The 20580-nt window shown below is 40.0% G+C and overlaps 1 protein-coding gene and 1 long non-coding RNA gene across 2 annotated transcripts; one reads left to right on the top strand and one right to left on the bottom strand.

Annotated features, from left to right (window-relative positions):
• Nucleotides 1–2725: 2725 nt before the first annotated feature.
• On the bottom strand, nt 2726–15222 carry LOC110017703 (uncharacterized). The gene is made up of 3 exons (XR_002293195.2): nt 15126–15222; nt 14506–14599; nt 2726–5548 (listed from the first exon to the last, which is right to left on the bottom strand). It is a non-coding gene; the product is annotated as an uncharacterized LOC110017703 (long non-coding RNA).
• An 84-nt stretch (nt 15223–15306) lies between these two features.
• On the top strand, nt 15307–18985 carry foxf1 (forkhead box F1). The gene is made up of 2 exons (XM_004067216.5): nt 15307–16562; nt 17415–18985. The coding sequence occupies exons 1-2, from the start codon at nt 15584–15586 to the stop codon at nt 17576–17578; spliced, it is 1143 nt and encodes a 380-aa protein (XP_004067264.1). The 5' UTR covers nt 15307–15583; the 3' UTR covers nt 17579–18985.
• The last annotated feature ends 1595 nt before the right edge of the window (nt 18986–20580 follow it).

Raw genomic sequence — 20580 nt, 5'->3', positions numbered from 1 at the left:
AGAAGCCTCAACAATATTTAATTTAGCTCTAAAAGCATGCTAAAAACATGCTGATCAATAATTGATTTCAAAAGTGAGTTCTGAAAAGCCTGATACAATAAAAGGGGGTGCTTTTCATGTGAACACTAGAAATACAAGCATGCTGATTGATGCTTCAAACAGTTACTATAATAAATTGAAACAAAAAAATTGCAAGCATAAATATGTTCTTCCCAAATTTATATTCCTGTTTTTTTTACAACTTGCATTTGCAGTGAGTTACTGCTAAATATGTCACCCCACCTTCCCTAGGAAGAGGAGTGGATGAAATATTGGATTAGTTTGGATTATATGTAATTCCTCCTGTGTGTCTCCCCAATAATCTCCAGGTGGTGGATGGTGGATTACAGCCTGTCCTGTTGCCGCCTGAGGGCTCAGGGCCGATCTGAGGCTGAAGCTGATAATGAGCAAAGGGATAAAGTAGAGTTACAGAGGTCTTGTCGCCAGGACCCCCTGGGTCACAGAACTGCTGGTGGTCGGAGACAATTTAATAAATAAATAAAAAATCTTTATCACAATCAGTCAGTATCAGCATCTAACAAAAATGGTGCAAGCTTCAATCTCAAAGCTAAAATCTGCTACAGACAAAGAAAGATTCCCCTTTTTCGTGTACTACTTGTGGTGGGTATGGGAGGCTTGACCCGTGGTCAGTTGAGGCTTTGGCTGATATCAGTGTTGGGTGCTACCCCCTGTCACTGCAAGCTGTGTTTAGGGGGGGTCAGGGAGACAAACCAAGATGAGTGTGCTGGAGAGGGGTCTCTAGACAGGCTGTGATTTGTGCATCAGACGGGAGTTGACCAGAATCTTTATAAATCACTGCAGTGGCACCAGTGACAAAACCTTGATAATGCCACTGAATTATCGGCAGGCACATTTGTGTGGCTGTCATTCTTATGAGGCAGCTCATTGTTTAACTACTCTTAACACTTTAACAAGGAAAAGTACACTTAAATCCCCCAAAATCCTCTTTAAACACAGCCTGTAAATCTGCAGGATTGCCTGGGTTAGTCCCTGTTAGCACCATTGTTCCATGTTTTACATATAAAACAGATACTTTTGTTCATTTCTAAAAGTTTTCCGAAGAAATTGCTATCTTTCTGCACATAAAGATTTTGCTAAATTGTGTTGCAAAAGCATTCTTACTTCCTGCCACTAAGGTCATGGTAAACCTTTCCTTAAAAACAGATGTTTAGAGACAACTACCGTATATAAAGTATTGATTTTTAGATCGAATTTTACATGTTTCCAGATGATAAATTCAATCAACTCTTTATACTCAACACAAAAAACGAAGACCACTGCAGCATTTTTTTAATAAATTCCACAAACTTTATCTTTTTTTTTTTTGCATTGGCAAGGCAGTGAATTTCAGGTCAGTGTAACTTGTAGGAGTATCAGCGTGATCCCAGTCATGATGCGTCAAGCAAGGATCGTCTTACCATTACTATTCTCACTGCAGGCCAACCGCCGACACAGCAGCTGATGAAAAGATTGATTAGAGGAGGTTAAAAAGCCATTTGATACTGCTGAGTTTGATTTAATGACCCGCTGCAGGATTAAAAGAGAATCAGCGGGAGGAGGCTGGCAAACAGATAGGATGACAAGGTACAGAGCTGCTTTCTGCTACTAACATTTTAACCTTTAAGACTAAGAAGCACAACGTTTTTCTCAGTAACCATCGACGTAGATATTTAGAACTAGCAGCGGTTGCCCATCACGGTTTCTATGGGAACCGTGACGTAAACAGCACAAGGCCTCCACTTCTACCCTCGTGTTGGTATGTATCCCATTATGGTTGTAGTGTGAGGACAGAAGAGCTCTACCTCACCGCAGCTTTATTTATTTTACTGTCTTTCATCTGCAAACCACCACCAATCTGCATCAGAGGGAAATCCACTCTGTGTATCCCGTAGGTGTCATTTAGGACTGATTCCCTGGAATTAGCAGACGTCAAAGTAGAACCATGTGGTCGTCTGTCTGTGTTTCTTTCTGCCTGCATGTCCCAATACTTGCGATAAGGCTGTGTGGACACAAGGAAACGCCACAAGACCCCCACAGATCATCCCCACATTATATCATAAATCCACGAGGATTTATATCTTTAGTCTGTCGCACTCTGCAAAACATCAGAGAAGTGAGCATGGTAAAATGAACAAATTAAATCGTACTTGTCTTAGCATGTGTGATACTGCATTTATTTTGCTGGATTAATGTGAATTAAAAAAAAAAAGAAGAGGTGAAAGCAGCATGTAATATGTCTATTCTCACACATGGTGGACATCAAGCATTGAGCATCATTCAGCTGCAGTTCTTATGTATTTAGAGAGTATGGATACCGATGCATATCCTGTTTGAAATAAACTAATAGCACAAAGTAAATCAGAGGACCACCAGCAACTCCAGCTTTGCTGAATATGTTTCTGGCAGTGTTTACATGTACTCTGCTTCCCATCATGGAAAAACTGAGAAGTCATCATAAGGTCCTTAAGTGGTTTTTGAATTTGGCAACTGGCGAGTTTCTGAAGCTAAATTTAAATCTAATGAGTCTTTTTGTGCATAAAAGATTGTGAGAAGAAAAAAGATTAGCTGTTTTCTCCAACGTTTTTTCCATCAGAATGTGTTGTTTTGTTTGTTGCTCAATATCATGAATGGAATTAGACTAGATTTCTCCTCAAACTTCCCATCGCATTGAATTCCATTTTATTAACAAAAGCATAAAACAATCAGTAACCGAAGAATCACTCAGTTTAAATGCATCACTCACAGAAAATACATTATAAACATTCAATTACATAATTAATGCGTGCAACATAAAGCAAAGGTTGATAATTGCATCACAATCAGAGGCAACATATCTTAGTATGACATTTAATTAATATTTTTAGCAGCACATTTTTATGAAACAACAACACAATTCACTTATGACTTGGTCATTTTCTGAATTAACCTTTCTAAAAACCCCATTTATTGACAATTTTACGAAAAACTTTTTGCTTGTAATTGTGTTACTTTTCTTAAATAGAAATTAAAGTTGTTCATTTGCAGCATCTTTGCTGAATTTCATAAAACTATTTTAAGTTAATTTAATTTGATGCTGCAAAGTTAGGGATTACAGAAGAGAACAACAAAGAAAAACCGCTGACGGCAAAGGTTAGTCTGGTATCCAGTTCAAAAACACAATAAAAGAGAAAACATTTTTTGTTCAGGGTGTGACATCATTATGATTCAAGGCCAGTTCAAATTCATTTTATGTAACTCCTGCACGCAGTCATTTGAGCACTCCTTCCCCCATTTGGTTAAAAAAGAGAGGGACAGAGCTGGATTTTCCAACATGAAACATCTGCTGCCTGATTGTTCCCTCAGTCAAACTGCCCACAACCAAACTTAGATTTAGATTTTGTTTTTAAAAAAAAGGGGCTTTGTAATCTATTAGTAAGTGGCCATTTAGCAAATTTGCCATGCTTATGAAGAGCTGACAATTTTCAAAGATCTCTTTTAGCATCTTTTCTCCACCATGGCTGCATTTACCTTGAACACTGCATTGTTTATCTTTGGATTTACAAAGAAAACAAATCTCTACAGATTTATATTGATTGACTAAATTAGATTAATTTTTAGGAGTTTAATGCCAATACAGACCAACAGTTTATATTTTTCGAAAATCTAGAGTCATATCCAACATTCATTCCCGGCAATCTCCTCTGGTGATTGTACTGTATGTAAGGTTGTTGCTAAATTTCTCCAGACAGAATGCAAATCCAACAATCAGCACTGCACAGTTGAAAAAAGAGAGAACTATATTTTAAAAAATTCACAAAAGCCATTTAGCCAACCTTTAATTAGCTTGAAACTGTGTGCTTCAGCTGGAATTAAGGAGCTGCAGGCCCAGCTGTGGTGAGCCTGATTACTTAATAATATGGTGATAAACACAGCTATCAATCAAAGCCCCTGACAGTGCTTACAATTCAGGAAAGATCGGCAAAAATAAGAGCTGCCGACTCTATCATTGTGGCGGTGCGTATGGGGGTGTGTAAAAGGATACTTGCTGGAGTCAGCAGGGAAGCTGCTCGCACCAGCGCGGCGACATAAAGAAGTACGGTGTCACTTTTATTTACTAAACTCAGTGGCAGTAACTTCCGCCATGCCGTGAAAAACAATAGCTATTCCTGGCCAAAATGTAAAATCCCTTGTCGTGGATGACACTGTTTGAGAGCAGAGGAGGCCGCAGTAAACACGCCTCACATGACACGGAACGAAGAAGCACGTGTTCAAAGGCTGTTTATTCATAAAAACCTGCTATAATCCCTCAAACCCATATGCATCATTTCATTTTAATTTCCCTGAAGGATACAATCACCAAGACACACTGATGCGCAAAATCTTTGTGTCAAATCTGTTTAGGAGCTACAAGAAAATGTCAACCATCAAAATCTCAATTGCCTGGTTTATCTAAGCCGCTAACACGATAACCATAGATCATTGAAACCCATCTGTCATACAATCAAGTCATCACTTCATTATAAATAATTGCAGTTTCACTTTTTTTTTTTTAAAACCATGGCCAAAACATATAAAGTTTGATAAAGTTATGAGGTGCAAAACTTGGAATTTCCTAAAGAATCTACATTTTCTACAATCTATAAGTTCCGAAATATTTTGAAACTCCGTCATTAGAAATGAAAGAACAGAAAAAATATGTTTAATAGTTAAATAAGCTAAACCCTATTAATCATTTGAGCATAACAAAGGCATGCGCGTCATTGCTGCCTGTAAACATTGCAATGTCAGATTGAGTTGGGCTCTTTCTGTAACTCAAGAAAAAGTTTTTTTTAACTCCCAATGAAAAATTTGTTGAGTAAAATGTACAATAATCAAAATGAAACCACTTTCTCAAAACTAAACCCAGAATGTGTGGACAGTGATGTTTCCAAGATGGGCCCGATTCCAGGCAGCAATCATGGAGCCACGTATCTGTCAATAATTCATAAGAATTGTCTAATATTTAGATCCACTGTGAGTTTTCTTGTGGTTTAATCTCCTTAAACAATGTGCAGGGTGTAGTGAGCGGCCCACCGACACGCTGCCCTGACTCTGCGTTTCGACCTTCTCCGTCGGCCTTTCCCTTCGACCACAGTCCTCTGTGCCGCTGAAGCTGCTGTTGTCTGCGGGTGAAGCTTTTTCTCAGCAGAGATGACGCAAAATCAATTCTAGTCTGAGAGGTAAATCACAGCAGCCCTCTCACCTCTCCACTTTTAGCAGACCGTGGCTTATTTCCTTCCTTGCGTGACTCCAGAGTGTAAACACACGGCTAGAGTGACTCATCACTATTTCTCACTTCCATGCTCTGATATAAACAGATGAAAGGGTCAGGGGTCATTTTGGGGTAGTGAGTGGGTGAAGGAGGAGGAGAAGGGGGGAGAGAGAGCATGCTCCCCCATGAGAAGTCTTCCCTTCTCCAAAGAACTCACTGCTTCCTGTGGCCAAACTGAAGCCGCCTGCCCCTTCGAGCCTGGAGGAAGGAGAAAGAGAAACACAGTTAGAAACAGGCAGAAGGGAAGCACAGACAATTCATGTGATATATTGCTCTCCCTGCAACACTGCTCTTCAGTAAAATGGAAAGAATGCACTGGAGATGAGTCTGCGTCTCTTCCCCCAGTGACAGGGCAAGAGATGGTGGACACAAGATGGAGAAGATAAAGTTCAGATCACTTGAAGGACATAAATTCTCTTTTTTATGCAATTTGGAAGCAAAATGGTGCAAAAGGCATGGAAACCTTGTTTCCATGTGATTACCAACTTGTCTTTAGCACTCCTGTAAAATGAGACACCACAAATGACAACATCTCGATCAGAAGTTTGCCTTCGTAAACCCTGCTGCGGAGGGCAGTTGTTGTAGAAGGGAGGGGTCGTCTCTTCCTCTCAGTCCCCCATCTGAAGGCGGGCCAAGCAGAGTCCAACATCAATCACTTTGCAGTCTGCAGCTTTCTCAGTGCCATTGTTATAGAGCAGACCAACGGAAAGAGGCCAGTAGCAGGTGGAAATAAAAAGCCCTTGTCCCACTACAAGCTACAGTTCTGCCACCATCATTTATACAAGCCAGAGGGAGCTGTGCATGTCTACACACGTGCACTCACATATATTCAGTCCAAGATGTTCTCCTACTCTTACTGACCCATTCAATTCACCACTGATGAGAGAGTAACCTTCTAAAGGTTTTAGCCAGAAACAGTGGTGGACATAATTGTTGGTACCCCTCAGTTAAAGAAAGAAAGTCTACAATGCTCACTGAAATGACTTGAAATGTTCAAAATTAACAATAAATTAAAATTAATTAAAAATGAAATAATCAAAATCAGCCATTACTTTTGAGTTGTTGATTAACAGAATTATTTAAAAATACAAACTAATGAAATAGGACTTGACAAAAATGATGGTACCTCCATAAAAGACTGAGAACTAATTGTCCAGGGGGTCATGATGAACTCAGGTATGTCCTTTAATTGACATCACAGCTGTTTTCAAACCGATAATCAGTCAGTCTGCCCATTTAAAGGGAGACAAATAGTCACGTTGCTGTTTGGTGAAAAGGTGTGAACCACACTGAACATGGACAACAGAAAGGGAAGGAGAGAATTGTCCCAGGACATTAGAAACAAAATTATAGACAAACATCGTAAAGGTAAAGGCTATAAAACCATCTCTAAGCAGCTTGAAGTTCCTGTGACGACAGTGGCACATATTATTCAGAAGTTTAAGACCCACAGGACAGTAGCCAACCTCCCTGGACGTGACGGAAGAGGAAAATTGATGACAAATTGAGGAGACGGATAGTTGGAACTGTATCCAAAGAGCCCAGAACAACCTCCAAAGACATTAAAGGTGAACTCCTAGATCAAGGTACATCAGTGTCAGATCACAGTGTCAAACACCAGTCAGTTGTTTGAGCCAGAGTGGACTTCATGGGAGACGATCAAGGAGGACACCACTGTTGAAAGGAAATCATAAAAAAGCCAGACTGGAATTTGCAAAAATGCATGTTGACAGGCCACAAAGCTTCTGAAATGATGTCCTTTGGACAGATGAGACAAAACTGGAGCTTTTTGGTAAGAAACATCAGCTTTAAGTTCGTAGACTCAAAAATGAAGCATACAACCAAAAGAACACTGTCCCTACGGTGAAACATGGAGGAGGCTCAGTTCTGTTTTGGGCTGCTTTGCTGCATCTGGCACTGGGTGTCTTGAAGTTGTACAAGGTAAAATGAAATCTCAAGATTATCGAGGCATTCTGGATGGGAGCCAGTTTAGCTCGTGCTGGTTTGCGGCGCCTTCTGTCCGTGAAACCAGGGTTTGAATCCGGGCTGCTCCCTATTCCCTTCTCTGCTTCTGTGCCGGTCCCAAGCCCGGATAAATTGAGAGGGTTGCGTCAGGAAGGGCATCCGGCATAAAACATTGCCAAGTTAACCATGCGACTCATCCTCGAAAGGGAGGTTGTTTCGCTGTGGCAATCCCTGATGGGAAAAGCCGAGAGAGAAAGAAGAAGATCAAGGCATTCTGGATAGAAATGTGCTGCCTAGTGTCAGAAAGCTTGGTCTCAGTCGCAGGTCATGGGTCTTCCAACAGGACAACGATCCAAAACACACAGCCAAAAACACCTAAGAATGGCTAAGAGAAAAGCGTTGGACGATTCTGAAGTGGCCTTCTATGAGCCCAGATCTGAATCCCATTAAACATCTGTGGAAGGAGATGAAAAATGCCATTTGGAGAAGACACCCATCAAACCTGAGACAACTGGAGCAGTTTGCTCATGAGGAGTGGGCCAAAATACCTGTCGACAGGTGCAGAAGGCTCATTGACAAATACAGAAACCGTGTAATTGCAGGAATTGCCTCAAAAGGTTGTGCAACAAAATATTAAGTTATGGGTCCAGTCCATTTTGTCCAGCCCTATTTCACAAGTTTGTTTTTTAAATACTTCTGTTAATCAACAACTCAAAAGTAATGGCTGATTTTGATTATTTCATTTTCAATAAATTTTAATTTATTATTACTTTTGAACGTTTCAAGTCATTTCAGTGAGCATTGTAGACTTTCTTTCTTTAACTGAGGGGTACCAACAATTTTGTCCACCACTGTATTTTTAGTGTTCACACATCAAAATGAGACTTTTTGCATTTGAGTCTGGAAAACATACAAAAATGAACAGATACGCTTTGTCTCCCAAATGTACACAAACAGATTTTCTGACACTGAACTGAAATGAATTACCTTAAAAATCACACTGTCCTTATGTCAAAGCTGAAATGTCATGAAGTCAAAACACAGACGTCTTTGACAAAGCCATTGTCAATGAGCAATTCTTCTTACAACAGGATTCAGTGAGGTCAAACAAAAATAAAGAAATGTAGAAATCAAATTATGAAACAGCTATTGATTTTTAATGCTGGGCTTTACCTTATATTCATAACAAATAGACATTTTTTTTACTTCGTCCGTGGTCTGATTGGCTTTACCTTAGTCTTTTAACTAACAAAGACAAAACCAATGAAAAAAAATCTGCTGCTTATTGCATTGGGGGAGTGATCCGAACAATCAGTGTTTTTGATCATTTGTTTTCTAAATGTGCTCTACCATTCGGTTGAGCAGCAAGTTAAATGTTTAAGTTTAAAAAAAGGCTGATTTTGCACTTAGAACACAAAAATGTTTACAGAATGTGTGCAGAAATCCAAACACACAAACAAAGTGATCATACAGTTCGATGTCAAAGCTGAGGTATGATTCTTAACATCACTAAATAAAACCTTTATTTGCATTAAACAAGAAAAAAAAGGATTTTGTAATTGTTTTTCCTTTCAAGATGAGGAATAGCTGCTCAGATTCTTGGGAACAAACTTTAAAAAATGTGAAGAAAACAAAATGTGGGAAAGTAAAAATCAGAATATTAATTCATGCATGTGAGAGATTATGATGTTGCTTAACCCCTTTACACCATATGTTACTAATTGGTAACATACCCTCTTTTCAGGACTCCATTTAATTTAGCATCTCCTTGCAAAAAAAACCACTGAAGAATATTTTTTATATAATTGGAAATAAATTCTGATATAAAAAGGTTGAGGACAAAGAAAAGGAATAAAAAATTGGTTATTGATTTTCTTTGTCACATTTCTTTTTTATTTCCTGTCCTTTTCTTGGCGTTTTTGACCATTTTCTGTTTTGTAACTTTGAGCTTTAATTGTACATCACAGCCTTGTGCCTGGTCTCTGTCCTCTCAACTGTTTGGTTGACACTGACTACAGCATCCAGCATGTCTCCCCACAGCTGTATTCTTCTCAAGTCTTCTCCTCATTTGGGATCGTGGCCTGAAACTGGCAGAGTCCCTGTCTCATGATGCCAGGCGTGTGATGCTTCACTGGGACCCCCTCCACTCAGGAAATGCTCTCAGCCTTTTTCCCACCCTGGTGCTTCGCTGTGGAGAATCAGAAGTTGCAACTGAATCCAGAAACCATCCCTAAACATTCCTGACTGATTCCAACCGCTGCCTGACTATGAGTTCCCACAAGCAACATGGACATGCCCCACTTTCAAATGGACTGAAGCATCAAGATGTGAACTACCAAGGCTGTTTATGGCAGAACAGAGACGCATGAGCTCCACAATAGCCAATTACCATGCCCACTCACCCCCCACTCCTCTCCATTCAATTTGTGGTTTATCCGTAGGTGGGTTCAGTTGTGTGTAGCTTAAAAATAGTCAATCCTTTTCAGTCAAAATCTGTGAGGGACATGGAAAACACATGATATCTCCCATTGCGGTGTACTGTTTGGGAATTCTTAATTGCTTTTTTCGAAGCAGAGTGCCGTAGGAAAATCCCCAGAAAAAAGAGTCGTGAGCTGGGTGTAAACACAAAGACATGTAAACATGTTCATTTAAATCTGTGTTGCCCCGTCTGCACCCACCAAACTGACATCAAGGCAGGATGAAAGGAGCTAACCTGCAGCAGAGCTAACCAACTGAGTCTTTTCTGTTCTCCACTGCGGTTTCAGCTTCAGATCTCATTACTGATGTCTGTCCCTAAGTTGGTCAGACCACGATGGACCAGGAAGTGTGCAGAACTGCAGGGTGGGGTCCAAGTTGGCCCCCCAGAAACTGGACCTTCCTGAAGAGGCAAAAATGTAGCGAATAAAGGTCAAGAGCAAAAGAACATGGCATTTTGTGAAAGAGAAACCATGTTTCTCTTACACAACATGCCATGTTTCTTTGCAGAAGAATGATGCTTTTTTACTTGAGAGGTAACACTGGAAAAGAAATCTGAGAACTCAAAAACACTTAAATTTGGTCTGAATAAGTTACTCGCTGTAGGTTAAATCAAGCTTCAACCTTGATTTTTGCTTCCATTTAAAGTGAAAAATCTCATTTTTTTAATTTACAGAGCTTATCTAAAGGCTGCTAACAAACACTGAACCAAAAGAAACTCAATGATTTATCAATTTATCATATATTTTAATAACTTGTTTAATAATGTTGGTAAAATACCAACCCAAAAAAAATGTTTTACCAAAAAAAGCAAAGATGTTTCAATTTATCTAAAAAAACAGTTTAACTTTACAACAATGACCTTTTGCTACACTGTGCCTATTTAAAAAGAGGTTAAATTTAATGGAGATATGGATTTTATCTTTATGTTTACAGCAGCACAAATATAAGCAGCCCAGCATTCAAAAATATACTGCAATCCCAACATTTTTTGCCCTTCTTTTTTAGGATGGAAGATAACCTTTTTTATTTCTTTGATGCTTTCTTGTTGTCCAGTGTTTCACTCACACCTAACCCCCCCCCCCCCCCTCCCCCAAACAGGTATTTATGATAATGAAAACGTTTTGAGTTCCGACCACATGAACACTCAGGAATTTTGTAAAAACTCCAAAGCTGCCTAACCCTCAACACTGCTGCCCTTCATCTCAAATTATGTGGTAACCTACTGCCCATGATAACAAAATATAAACCAGAAGGAATTTTATAGTTGCTGTTCTTTTGTTTTATTGTCAAAATGGAATGTTTCAGAGTGACAAATGAGCAAATCCTAAAATAAAAAAGAAGAATATTGTGTTCGGAGTGGGCCTATCTTTGTTTTGGCAAAAGGAGCAGGGACCTGTTGCGGTAAGGCCTGTGAGGAGGAGGAGAAGCAGGAGGTTCTCAGTTTGTGCAAGTGACCCACAGATATTGATATGACAGGATTCTTTATGAAAAAAAAACTAAATAAAAAAAAATTACCAATATGGCTATTATTTAATGAAACGAACATTTTAATGAATAATTGACTAAAAAATACACACATGATTTTAGATTAATATGGAAATTACTGAGCTCTGTTATGAGTTGGGGGTGACACATTAAATTAGGTTGTAAACATTCTTTTTATTTTATCAATGATTTGCTGTATAAAACCGGATCATTTGCCGACTGTAAATTACCATTGGAAATAATATCAGTAAGTTACAGGTGTGCAGCGAAGAGCAAAGGACGCATGCGTCAGGACGAAAAAAATAACAATTATTAACAGGAAGTGTCACACAAAAATACTTTACCAATAGTGAAAAAGTTGCATCAAACTAGTACAATTAACAATACCATAGAGTGCCAATAACAGAATAAATCAAATTATTTTTAAATTATTGTTGCATTTTAATTCTTGTCTTTTATATAGGAATACATTTTATAGAATTTAGAGCTTCGGACAAACATTGAAATTTAAAAGTACCAATACTTTGAAGCGAGTTTTAAGGTGAGAAAGCTACTTGGAAACCTGGAAAACGACGCACAAGCTGCTAAATCTGCACATTTCTCTGGTAATTCCTCATTTTGGAATGGTGTGATCGGGCTCAGCGGCGTGCAGGGATGTGTCAGTGATGCAGATGTTTGTAGACGCGGGCCCCGCATCAGGTGGAAGTAGAATTATTATAAATGCACTTTAAAATTGAAAAATTTTACATCAAATAATATTTTTTTCGGTTTGCGCCATAGCCAGGAAATGCGACCTGATGTGCGCGCAAAATGTAATGGAGCAGAGTGCGCTCCAGTCGGCAGGTATCGGTGTGGATCTAATCCGCGCGCGGGACCTGAGTGTGCGCAATCAGCCGTTTGCGAGCAATCCTGTCCTGTTCACGATCACATAAACACCACTTAAAAGAAAATATACATGACCACCTACCGCGCGGGGAAAGTGATGAGGGGGTACCCACCTCGACTTCACGCTGTTTTCAATTAAAGTGACAATACTGAAAGATCTGCATGCGACACAGAGGAGGCAAACTGCCAAAACTCAAATTGTTCATATACCATCCAAATGTTACTACTTTTAAAATTTGCTGTGAGGATATTGAATAATTTTTGGCTTTAAATGAATACAGAAATGAATTGAATTTTAAGACAGAAACACATTGTCGGTAGAAGTGTCCTTTTTTCTGATGCATGTCTGACTGTGATTATTTTAGAATATTTTATAAAATTAAAGTAAATTAAAAAGTTGAATATTTGTATCCTTTCTGTCTAAATTCAAACAAAATACAAGCAATAGCATTTTAAATGCTTTATTATTTGGTGGCCCGCATGCCTTCAAGATAAACTCATCCTCCACGCAGCTGGACATCAATTCAAGTGGGAAAAGCTGTCAATCATTTTTCCGTGATATATCACATATCAGAACATGTATATCTCATAAAATATGTTTAAGAGAGTCAGCCTCAGAGCTGGACTTTTGCTGGGATGAACTTAGGGCCACTTGATGGATGTTTCTGCAGCACCGTCCTCCAAATAAAGTCTCTGCGGCCTCTCGCTGACCCTCTGCCGCCCTCTTTCACCACCCAGAAGGGAAACTGTTGAAACTATTACTCAGACACGACGCTCGCTGAAAGAAGCATTTCACCTAAGTTTAACACTCAAAACTCGGCGTGTTTGGGACTGTACGTGAGTCCAAATATAAACGGAAGTGTTCGGATCTGGGATTCAGTGGGAAGCTGCAGGTGAGCTTCCTCTCATTTTAATGATCAAATATCTCATCTGTTTCCAAAACAAGTGTTGACTCATTTGTAAACTAAGGTAAACTTGTCCACACATTTATCTTACTTTTTTCTTCAATAATTTGTTTAAGCAGTGTAAAAAAACTGATCAAATAAAAAGAACATTCAATGGATCTGAGGTAGGGCCCAACCCTGTGAGGAGCGCGCGCTCTCCTAGGTGGAGGAGCATTCCTGGATGCAGTGCTGTCAAACATTTCATGATGGGACGTCATGGAAAAGTGCATGAGTTCTTCTTTGAGAGCAGGAAGCCCCGATCACGAGGTTAAAATGATGAAAATGGCATTAATTCTTCTCATGGAAAAGCATTTTATGGTATTTTTTGTTCTCAATTTTAACATTTTTGTTCATTTTTCGATTATTTTATGACCATTTCCTACTCAAAAGGCCCCAGAATGGTAAGAAATATGATGGATTGTCCTGCTTCACAGGACGCAGGGAGCTTCCAGCACAGAAAACTAGATTTTTTTTTTAACTTTTACTTGGCTTTGGTTCGAAATAGCAGCATAAGTAAAAATGAATAATTTATTTTTTTCAAAGTGTAAAAGGTCTGTGGACAAGTGAGGGGGCCTGATACGATGGAGCGTGAGAGGGAAAGAGTCCTAACGGAATGAAGTCATCAGAGGTAATTAAACGCAGTGGGCAGGGAGAGGACGGGAGCGCGCCTGCCTCTGGTGCGCGCTGGGTGGTCCTCTTTACTGATAAATATGTGGCTCGATGCGAGCAAGTGGCCGAGCAGGCGGTGGTTAAAACAATGCAAACCTTCATCTATCAAAGCCATTGAGTCACAGTCGAAACAGTGAAATCCTTTGGAAATCTAAACTTTGAACTTTACTGTGAAGTTTTTGTTTTCTCGTGTCTTCTGGGTTTCACTGCACCTGAAGCGAATAAGGCCGCTTTAGGGCTGGATTCATGCTGAGGCATCAATAAATCACGTGGTACACCAATCGATCTAATGTCTTACTGCTCAGTCACGCAGCAAAACTTCAAGATTAAGACGTTTTTATAAAGTGATGCTTTTCCATCATTTTTAAAAATTTAAATTACCGACTTTTACGCAAAATACAAACAAATACAATGTCAGAATATACCTTAGAAACCATAAAAGGGTTTTCAGACCAAGATCCACCTGAACCCGTGACTGAAAGCTGCATAAGGGAACAATAAGAAACCAAATGTCAACAGCTTGAGATTGTGGACCGATCGCTGTCCAGCGCCTCTCGTTCGCTTTGTAAAACTGGAAGGATAGGAATTAAATGAAGCTTGTTGATGCAGAAAGAAGCTGTTTAAAGCTCAGAGATATTATCCACGCAGACTGCATTTGGCCCCATAAATTTAACATTTTAAAAAGGAAATAAGTCTTGAATGATACGTATGGATGCGTTAAATCCTTACCTCTAAGTGGATGTGCAGGAGTGGAGCTCAAGTCCTCATCCGAGTTTCTGCGCTCCGAGCTCGGCTGAGCCTCCACCTCACTCCTGCACCGTCCCTGCGTAAATATTATGACTGCATTACACAAACAATATTCATTTGTTAAAAAAAAAGGACCAAGAGGAAGAAAAATCCAACGTGATCAGAGGCGGCATGCAAACAGAAGAACATCCATTTGAGTATTAGCTGATCTAACGGGGCTTTTGCGTGATTTTTATTTAAAGAAGGCCAGGGAACATGTTTACATTTTACTGTATAAACATCCTGCCCATGGCCCTGTCTATGTGTCTATCTTTTGCAGAAATCAGAAAGCTTGAATATAGGGAGCATGTTGGGATGGATTCTTTCTCTGCACAAATTTTGAAAAACATTGTGAGTTAAGGAGAGAACATGAGCGACAATGTCGCATCTACGGACCCCAAAAATGGAGACTCCACAGCAGGAACGTAACTAACGATCATTTTATGAATAAAATATCCAACCAAAAAATTAAAAATAAAGTATTAATCTAAACTAAAAAGAAGAAAAAAATAATGAGATTGTGCTAAAATGCATGAAATTATTTAAATGTGCGATTTTATTACCTGATAAAATATAGAACTAACTACTGGGGATGTTTCGGCTTTTTCTCTGCGTAAAACTGTGAATATCTTGCAGAAAAGCCAGCTCACAGATGTGCAGTTTAGCCCACCACTGTGGAGTAGGAGGGAACTGGGCGGGCCCCGACATTAGGATAACCAAGACATGGGGCTTCCAATAAGCAAATGGCAGCAGATAAGTAAAAAGTGAGCTCCTCGGACGCACGACAACACAGCAACTGGAGGGGGAAAGCGGCTCCTGTTCTGCTCCGTTCTCCAAACTTTGGCTTCAGACTGTAACGGGACAGAACCAAAAGGATCAGAAGAGTCGCTTCTCAGTTTTGTTTGTAGCTCTTTTTTTCAGATTCTTCTTATGCCTGCGATTTGTTTCGAACTTTGACGCTGTTTTTATTTTGGTGGAGAGATAATTTATCATCTTGAAGATTTTAATCCTAACAAACTAAATGACGGCAGAAGTCCAGCAGCCTCCCGCGCAGACTCCTGCCCAGAGCAGCCCGATGTCTGCTCCGGAGAAGACGCACGGACAGACGGTGGTGATGGAAACCGCCTCTTCCACGACCAAAACCAAGAAGACGAACGCGGGGATCCGGCGGCCAGAGAAGCCCCCGTATTCATACATCGCCTTAATAGTCATGGCGATCCAGAGCTCTCCAACCAAGCGGCTCACACTCAGTGAAATATACCAGTTCCTGCAGAGCCGCTTCCCGTTTTTCAGAGGCTCGTATCAGGGATGGAAGAACTCTGTGCGTCATAACTTGTCCCTAAACGAGTGCTTTATCAAGCTGCCCAAGGGCCTCGGCCGACCTGGGAAGGGCCACTACTGGACTATCGACCCCGCCAGCGAGTTCATGTTTGAGGAGGGCTCCTTCAGAAGGAGGCCGAGGGGGTTTAGGCGTAAGTGCCAGGCGCTGAAGCCCATGTACAGCATGATGAACGGGCTGGGATTCAACCACATCCCCGAGTCTTACAACTTCCAGGGGAGCGGTGGGGGCCTGTCCTGTCCACCCAACAGTTTGTCTCTGGACAGCGGGATCGGGATGATGAATGGACACCTGGCAGGTAACATGGACGGAATGGGTCTGTCCGGTCACTCCATGTCGCACTTGTCAACCAACAGCGGACATTCCTACATGGGGAACTGTACCGGATCCACCGGCAGTGACTATCCTCACCACGACAATTCCGCCTCCCCTCTGCTCACCAGCGGGGGAGTCATGGAGCCTCACCCGGTCTACTCCAGCTCGGCGTCTGCGTGGGCTCCGGCCCCCACGAGCTCACTGAACAACGGGGCTTCCTACATTAAACAGCAGCCGCTGTCCCCCTGCAATCCGGGCACGAACACGCTGCAGCCCAGTCTGCCCACACACTCACTGGAACAGCCCTACCTACACCAGAACTGCCACAGCACCACAGATCTACAAGGTAAGACCCCAGATAGACTCCTCTTATCTGCTTAAAGTAGAAATAAAAAAAAATAGAAAAAACTAAAAGAAAATCACATTAATGTAGCTAATAATGTGAAAAAATATCTCTCTGTAGGATACTATTTCAATTGTGGCCCTCCGCTGTGACTATTTTCTTCTGAACACGTCTGTAAATATTTGGTGTTGTGCCAAATGTGGGCCTAATGGAAATATTGAGCAAGACAGTAAAACCCTGGATCTCTTGTGCGAGACAGAATACAAAAACCTCTGTTAATGTTAAATGAAAGTCATGAAGAGACATCATACAAGTTTTAAAAGGAAGCTTCTTTATTCTATAAAATTTAACTTTTCTCACAACTTTGCGTCTAATGTAAAATACATCAAATTAAACCTTAAAATCAGAGTATTTCTGGAAGTGGTTAAAATTTAGGAAGGGCTCGTTTGCCGGGACAGTTTGGAGTCTCTCTTTTTGGATTAAAAAAAGGCCCAGTTGTCCAGCCTGCCTTGCCCTGAGGCTCCCCTCCTTCGGGACTGGCGTGCAAGAGGTCCACTGTCAATTAGCCCTGCAAGCCCGCCTCTGTTTTTTTGACATTCTTAATCGTGCTTGGATAATGGGCTTCGGGCCTGTGGAAGGAAAATCCGCCGCTCCTCTTCATCTGCGCATGAAAACAAATACAAAAAAACTTACTAATTTAATTCTATCAAACTTGTATTTAAAAATAAAACTTGAAAACATTTTAGTGTTAAGTTTTACTACTAATTTTGGTTAATTTCTGGTAAAATGTTATATATTTGACTATCTGCAATAAAGATGCTTCCGCTTATCTGCGCGTCATCCTCCTCTTCGCAGGCATTCCTCGGTACCATTCCCAGTCTCCCAGCATGTGCGACCGAAAGGAGTTCGTGTTCTCGTTCAACGCCATGACGTCCTCGGCCATGCACTCGCCGAGCAGCAGCTCGTACTACCACCACCAACAGGTCTCCTACCAGGACATCAAGCCGTGCGTAATGTGAGCGCCGGCGGCCGCGAAAAGATCTGCAGAGAGCGCGGCGGCGGCGGCAGCGGCAGCCGCGCGCAGACTTGAGCCATGACGCAGAATGAAGTGAGATGAAGGATGAAGGTGCAGGGCGCTCACTGCTTCAAGCTGAGCCCGACTGCTTCCCCTCTGTTCCTTTACGCATCAAAGACACGAACAAATAGACAAAACAAACATAATAATAATATATAGTAATTGTAATAATAATGAAGACTTTTTTTTGCCATCACCATCGACCAGCGGGGTAAAAAGTGGCAGAAGGAACACGCCGCTGTTTGGTACTAAGTCCTGCAGAGCGGAAGACTATCACTTCCCACTCCTCTTCATGTTTGTTAAAAAAAAAGAAAAAGGGAAAACTGCGCATCCAAATTTAAGTTTTAACTTCTTTTATACAAGAATTGAAGTTGATTTTTGTTTTTTGGGGGGGAGGTGTTGAAAAGTCACAATGTTGGAATTTAAAGATTATTTCTCATGAACTTTATAAACATATATACTGAGCGTCCATATACTGTATACTGTGTACAAAAATGGCACTTTTTGAATAGCCTGTAAGCGCAACCTTTTTTATTTATTCTGTAAGCATATATTTTTTTTATTTCAGGGGAATCGACCAAGGACTTCCATGCTTTATTGGCAATATTTGTCAAATCCCTGATTTCTCTTTCAAGTGAATGTCAGGATATAATGCAAGCACTGTGGCGTTTGTGTCAGATGGATGTAAGCCCTTAACTTCAGCACTCCATACTTCAGTACAGGCAGGAAAATCCATGAGGGGTCCACTTTTTTAAATAAAATGCATCAGCTGATATGATCAGACCTGCACATGCTTTCAAAATAGTTTTTTGTTAAAAGAAAAAAGTAAATTTTCATCCAAATAAACACATTTTTAAAAATATATTCAGGGCATTTTAAATAATGATCCAGCCTTAATGCTAATCAGTTTAATCAATTGAAGAATTTTGGTCAATCTGCAAACAAGCTCAACAATTTTTATGTAACAACTAAATTCATATGTGATTGAAGGAGTTTTTAAGGAACCAGAGAAAGGGTTTATTGCATCGTTCGGGACGGTGCAGCTGCTCTCCTCAAAGACTATTTGTCAAGTTTGCTTCCAGCTAAAAAACTCTTGTTGAGCTGTGATTAATGGTGCTGATCAGAATGAACTCACACTTGGCGTCCTGAAGACTTTTCCAGAGTGACATTTCCAAAACCATTTGTCATTTTTACACAAATTAGGATTTCAAACGAGCAGAAAGTTGTACATAGAAGAACAAAAGGGAAATGTGTTTTACATGCATCCTGCAGGGACGCCTTATGTCCTTTCAGACACCTCATCTTGTACAGCAATCACAAAAAAGATGCAATTAAAGTAAAAACGACTGAATGTGTCAAGTCCTGAATGTTTTATCACACCCTCAGATCAGATTGTTGTTTTGCCACAAATAATCACTAAAAACATACATTTATTTGTGGGATTCTTTCATTTTATATTTTTATGATTTGCAATGAATTAAAAATGTAAATTGCATGGCCTTATTATATTTTTAGAATTCAATTGGGTGTGCCCATTACACAGCCATGGAGCACCAGCAGTTGCACGAAGTATCAACTGATATTCTTTGAAATCTTGATGGGTAATATACATTTTTTTCAAAGATCTTAAGCTAATTTTGGTTTGAAAGACGGTTAAACCTTCTGTCCCGCTGTTTACATGAGAAAACAGCATTCTAGATTTTGACTCTTGGGCTATTTTTCAAATCTTCCGACATGACCACTGAGTGAACCCCAGTAAAATACCAGTGAGCACAGGGTGTGCAGCCTTAACAGCAGTGGAAACCTTCATTAACAAACTGGTGACATTTGCGAGGTCCAGCGCTCTGGCAGGGCTCAGAGAGAGATGGAGCTCCACAGCTGTTCCCAGGCCAGGCCTGGATGACAGCTCCATAAAAAGCCTGAGGCCTGCACTGTGCAGACAGACACACTGTAGGCTTGTGTTTTAGCAAAACCAAGACCTAAGCCCTACTCTGACAACCGGGTGACTCAGGGTGAAATGGGAGGGAGGAGAGTTAGTTGTCAGGTCATTTGTGTAAAAACTCAAAGCAAATGTTTATTTGAATTGTGTGCTTTAAAAAAATAGATTCTCAAAGAACTAAATATTAACATCTTGCAGTTTGAAATCAAAATGAGTGCAAACTGGTCCACTTTTAGTATGTCAGAGGTAAGCCAGTCGTTCCTGTGAAAGAAAGGAGTGAGTCTTTAAAAATAAAAAATGTCTAAACACTTATCTGTCAGTGCTGTCAACGCAGTTCAAAAATCAAGTGGAGTTTCTTATTTTTCTGTAAGATTTTGAGCAAAAATAAAGAATCAAGCAGATGTTTCTCAAAACCACACAAATACAAAACTGGATATTTTGACATACTGTATGTCATCATTCATCCAACATGTAATCTAAAATGCAGAAATATGTGAGAAAGTGAGTTGTTTCCATAGAAACCAAACGCATAGGTAACTAGTAAAGCAGTTTTAGAAGAGGGAAAAACAAGCCCGATTCAAAGCAATGTGTCAAAATAAGCCTAGAAATGATCTGAATAAAAAAAACAATTCTGAAACCTTTTGGTTTAGAAAAAAGAGCCACCCCAACAAACAATTGCACCAAAGAGACAATTTTTTGAGAAATTGTATATTGTATTTTCAGTCAAATAACTTCTTAAATTGTTTGGTTCAATTTATTAATGTAGTTCATTAAAGCTTATTTTAGCAGAAACTAAAAAAGGCTTTTTGTTTTGTAACAGTTCCACAAAAAATAGTTTACCTTCATTAACTTTTTCCTACTACAATAACAAATTAAACTAAAATAACTATATATTGTTCCAAATTGCTTATGTAAAATTTACTATTGTTTCATCCCTTAACCAGAGCATCATGCAAAACAGAACACGAGGTTTCCTGCCATCTGCTTTAAAAAAATATTAGAAGAAA

The sequence above is a fragment of the Oryzias latipes genome, chromosome 3 (assembly GCF_053564925.1).
Source record: "Oryzias latipes strain Hd-rR chromosome 3, Olatipes_Hd-rR_3.1".
Classification (NCBI taxonomy): Eukaryota; Metazoa; Chordata; class Actinopteri; order Beloniformes; family Adrianichthyidae; genus Oryzias; species Oryzias latipes.
This window is presented reverse-complemented; position numbering and strand designations above follow the sequence as displayed.

Excerpts from the sequence above, each read along its gene's own strand:
- foxf1 (XM_004067216.5), top strand. The coding sequence starts at position 15,584 with ATGACGGCAGAAGTCCAGCAGCCTCCCGCGCAGACTCCTGCCCAGAGC. Across the intron at positions 16,563-17,414 it reads CAGCACCACAGATCTACAAG|GCATTCCTCGGTACCATTCC; the intron begins GTAAGACCCCAG and ends TCCTCTTCGCAG.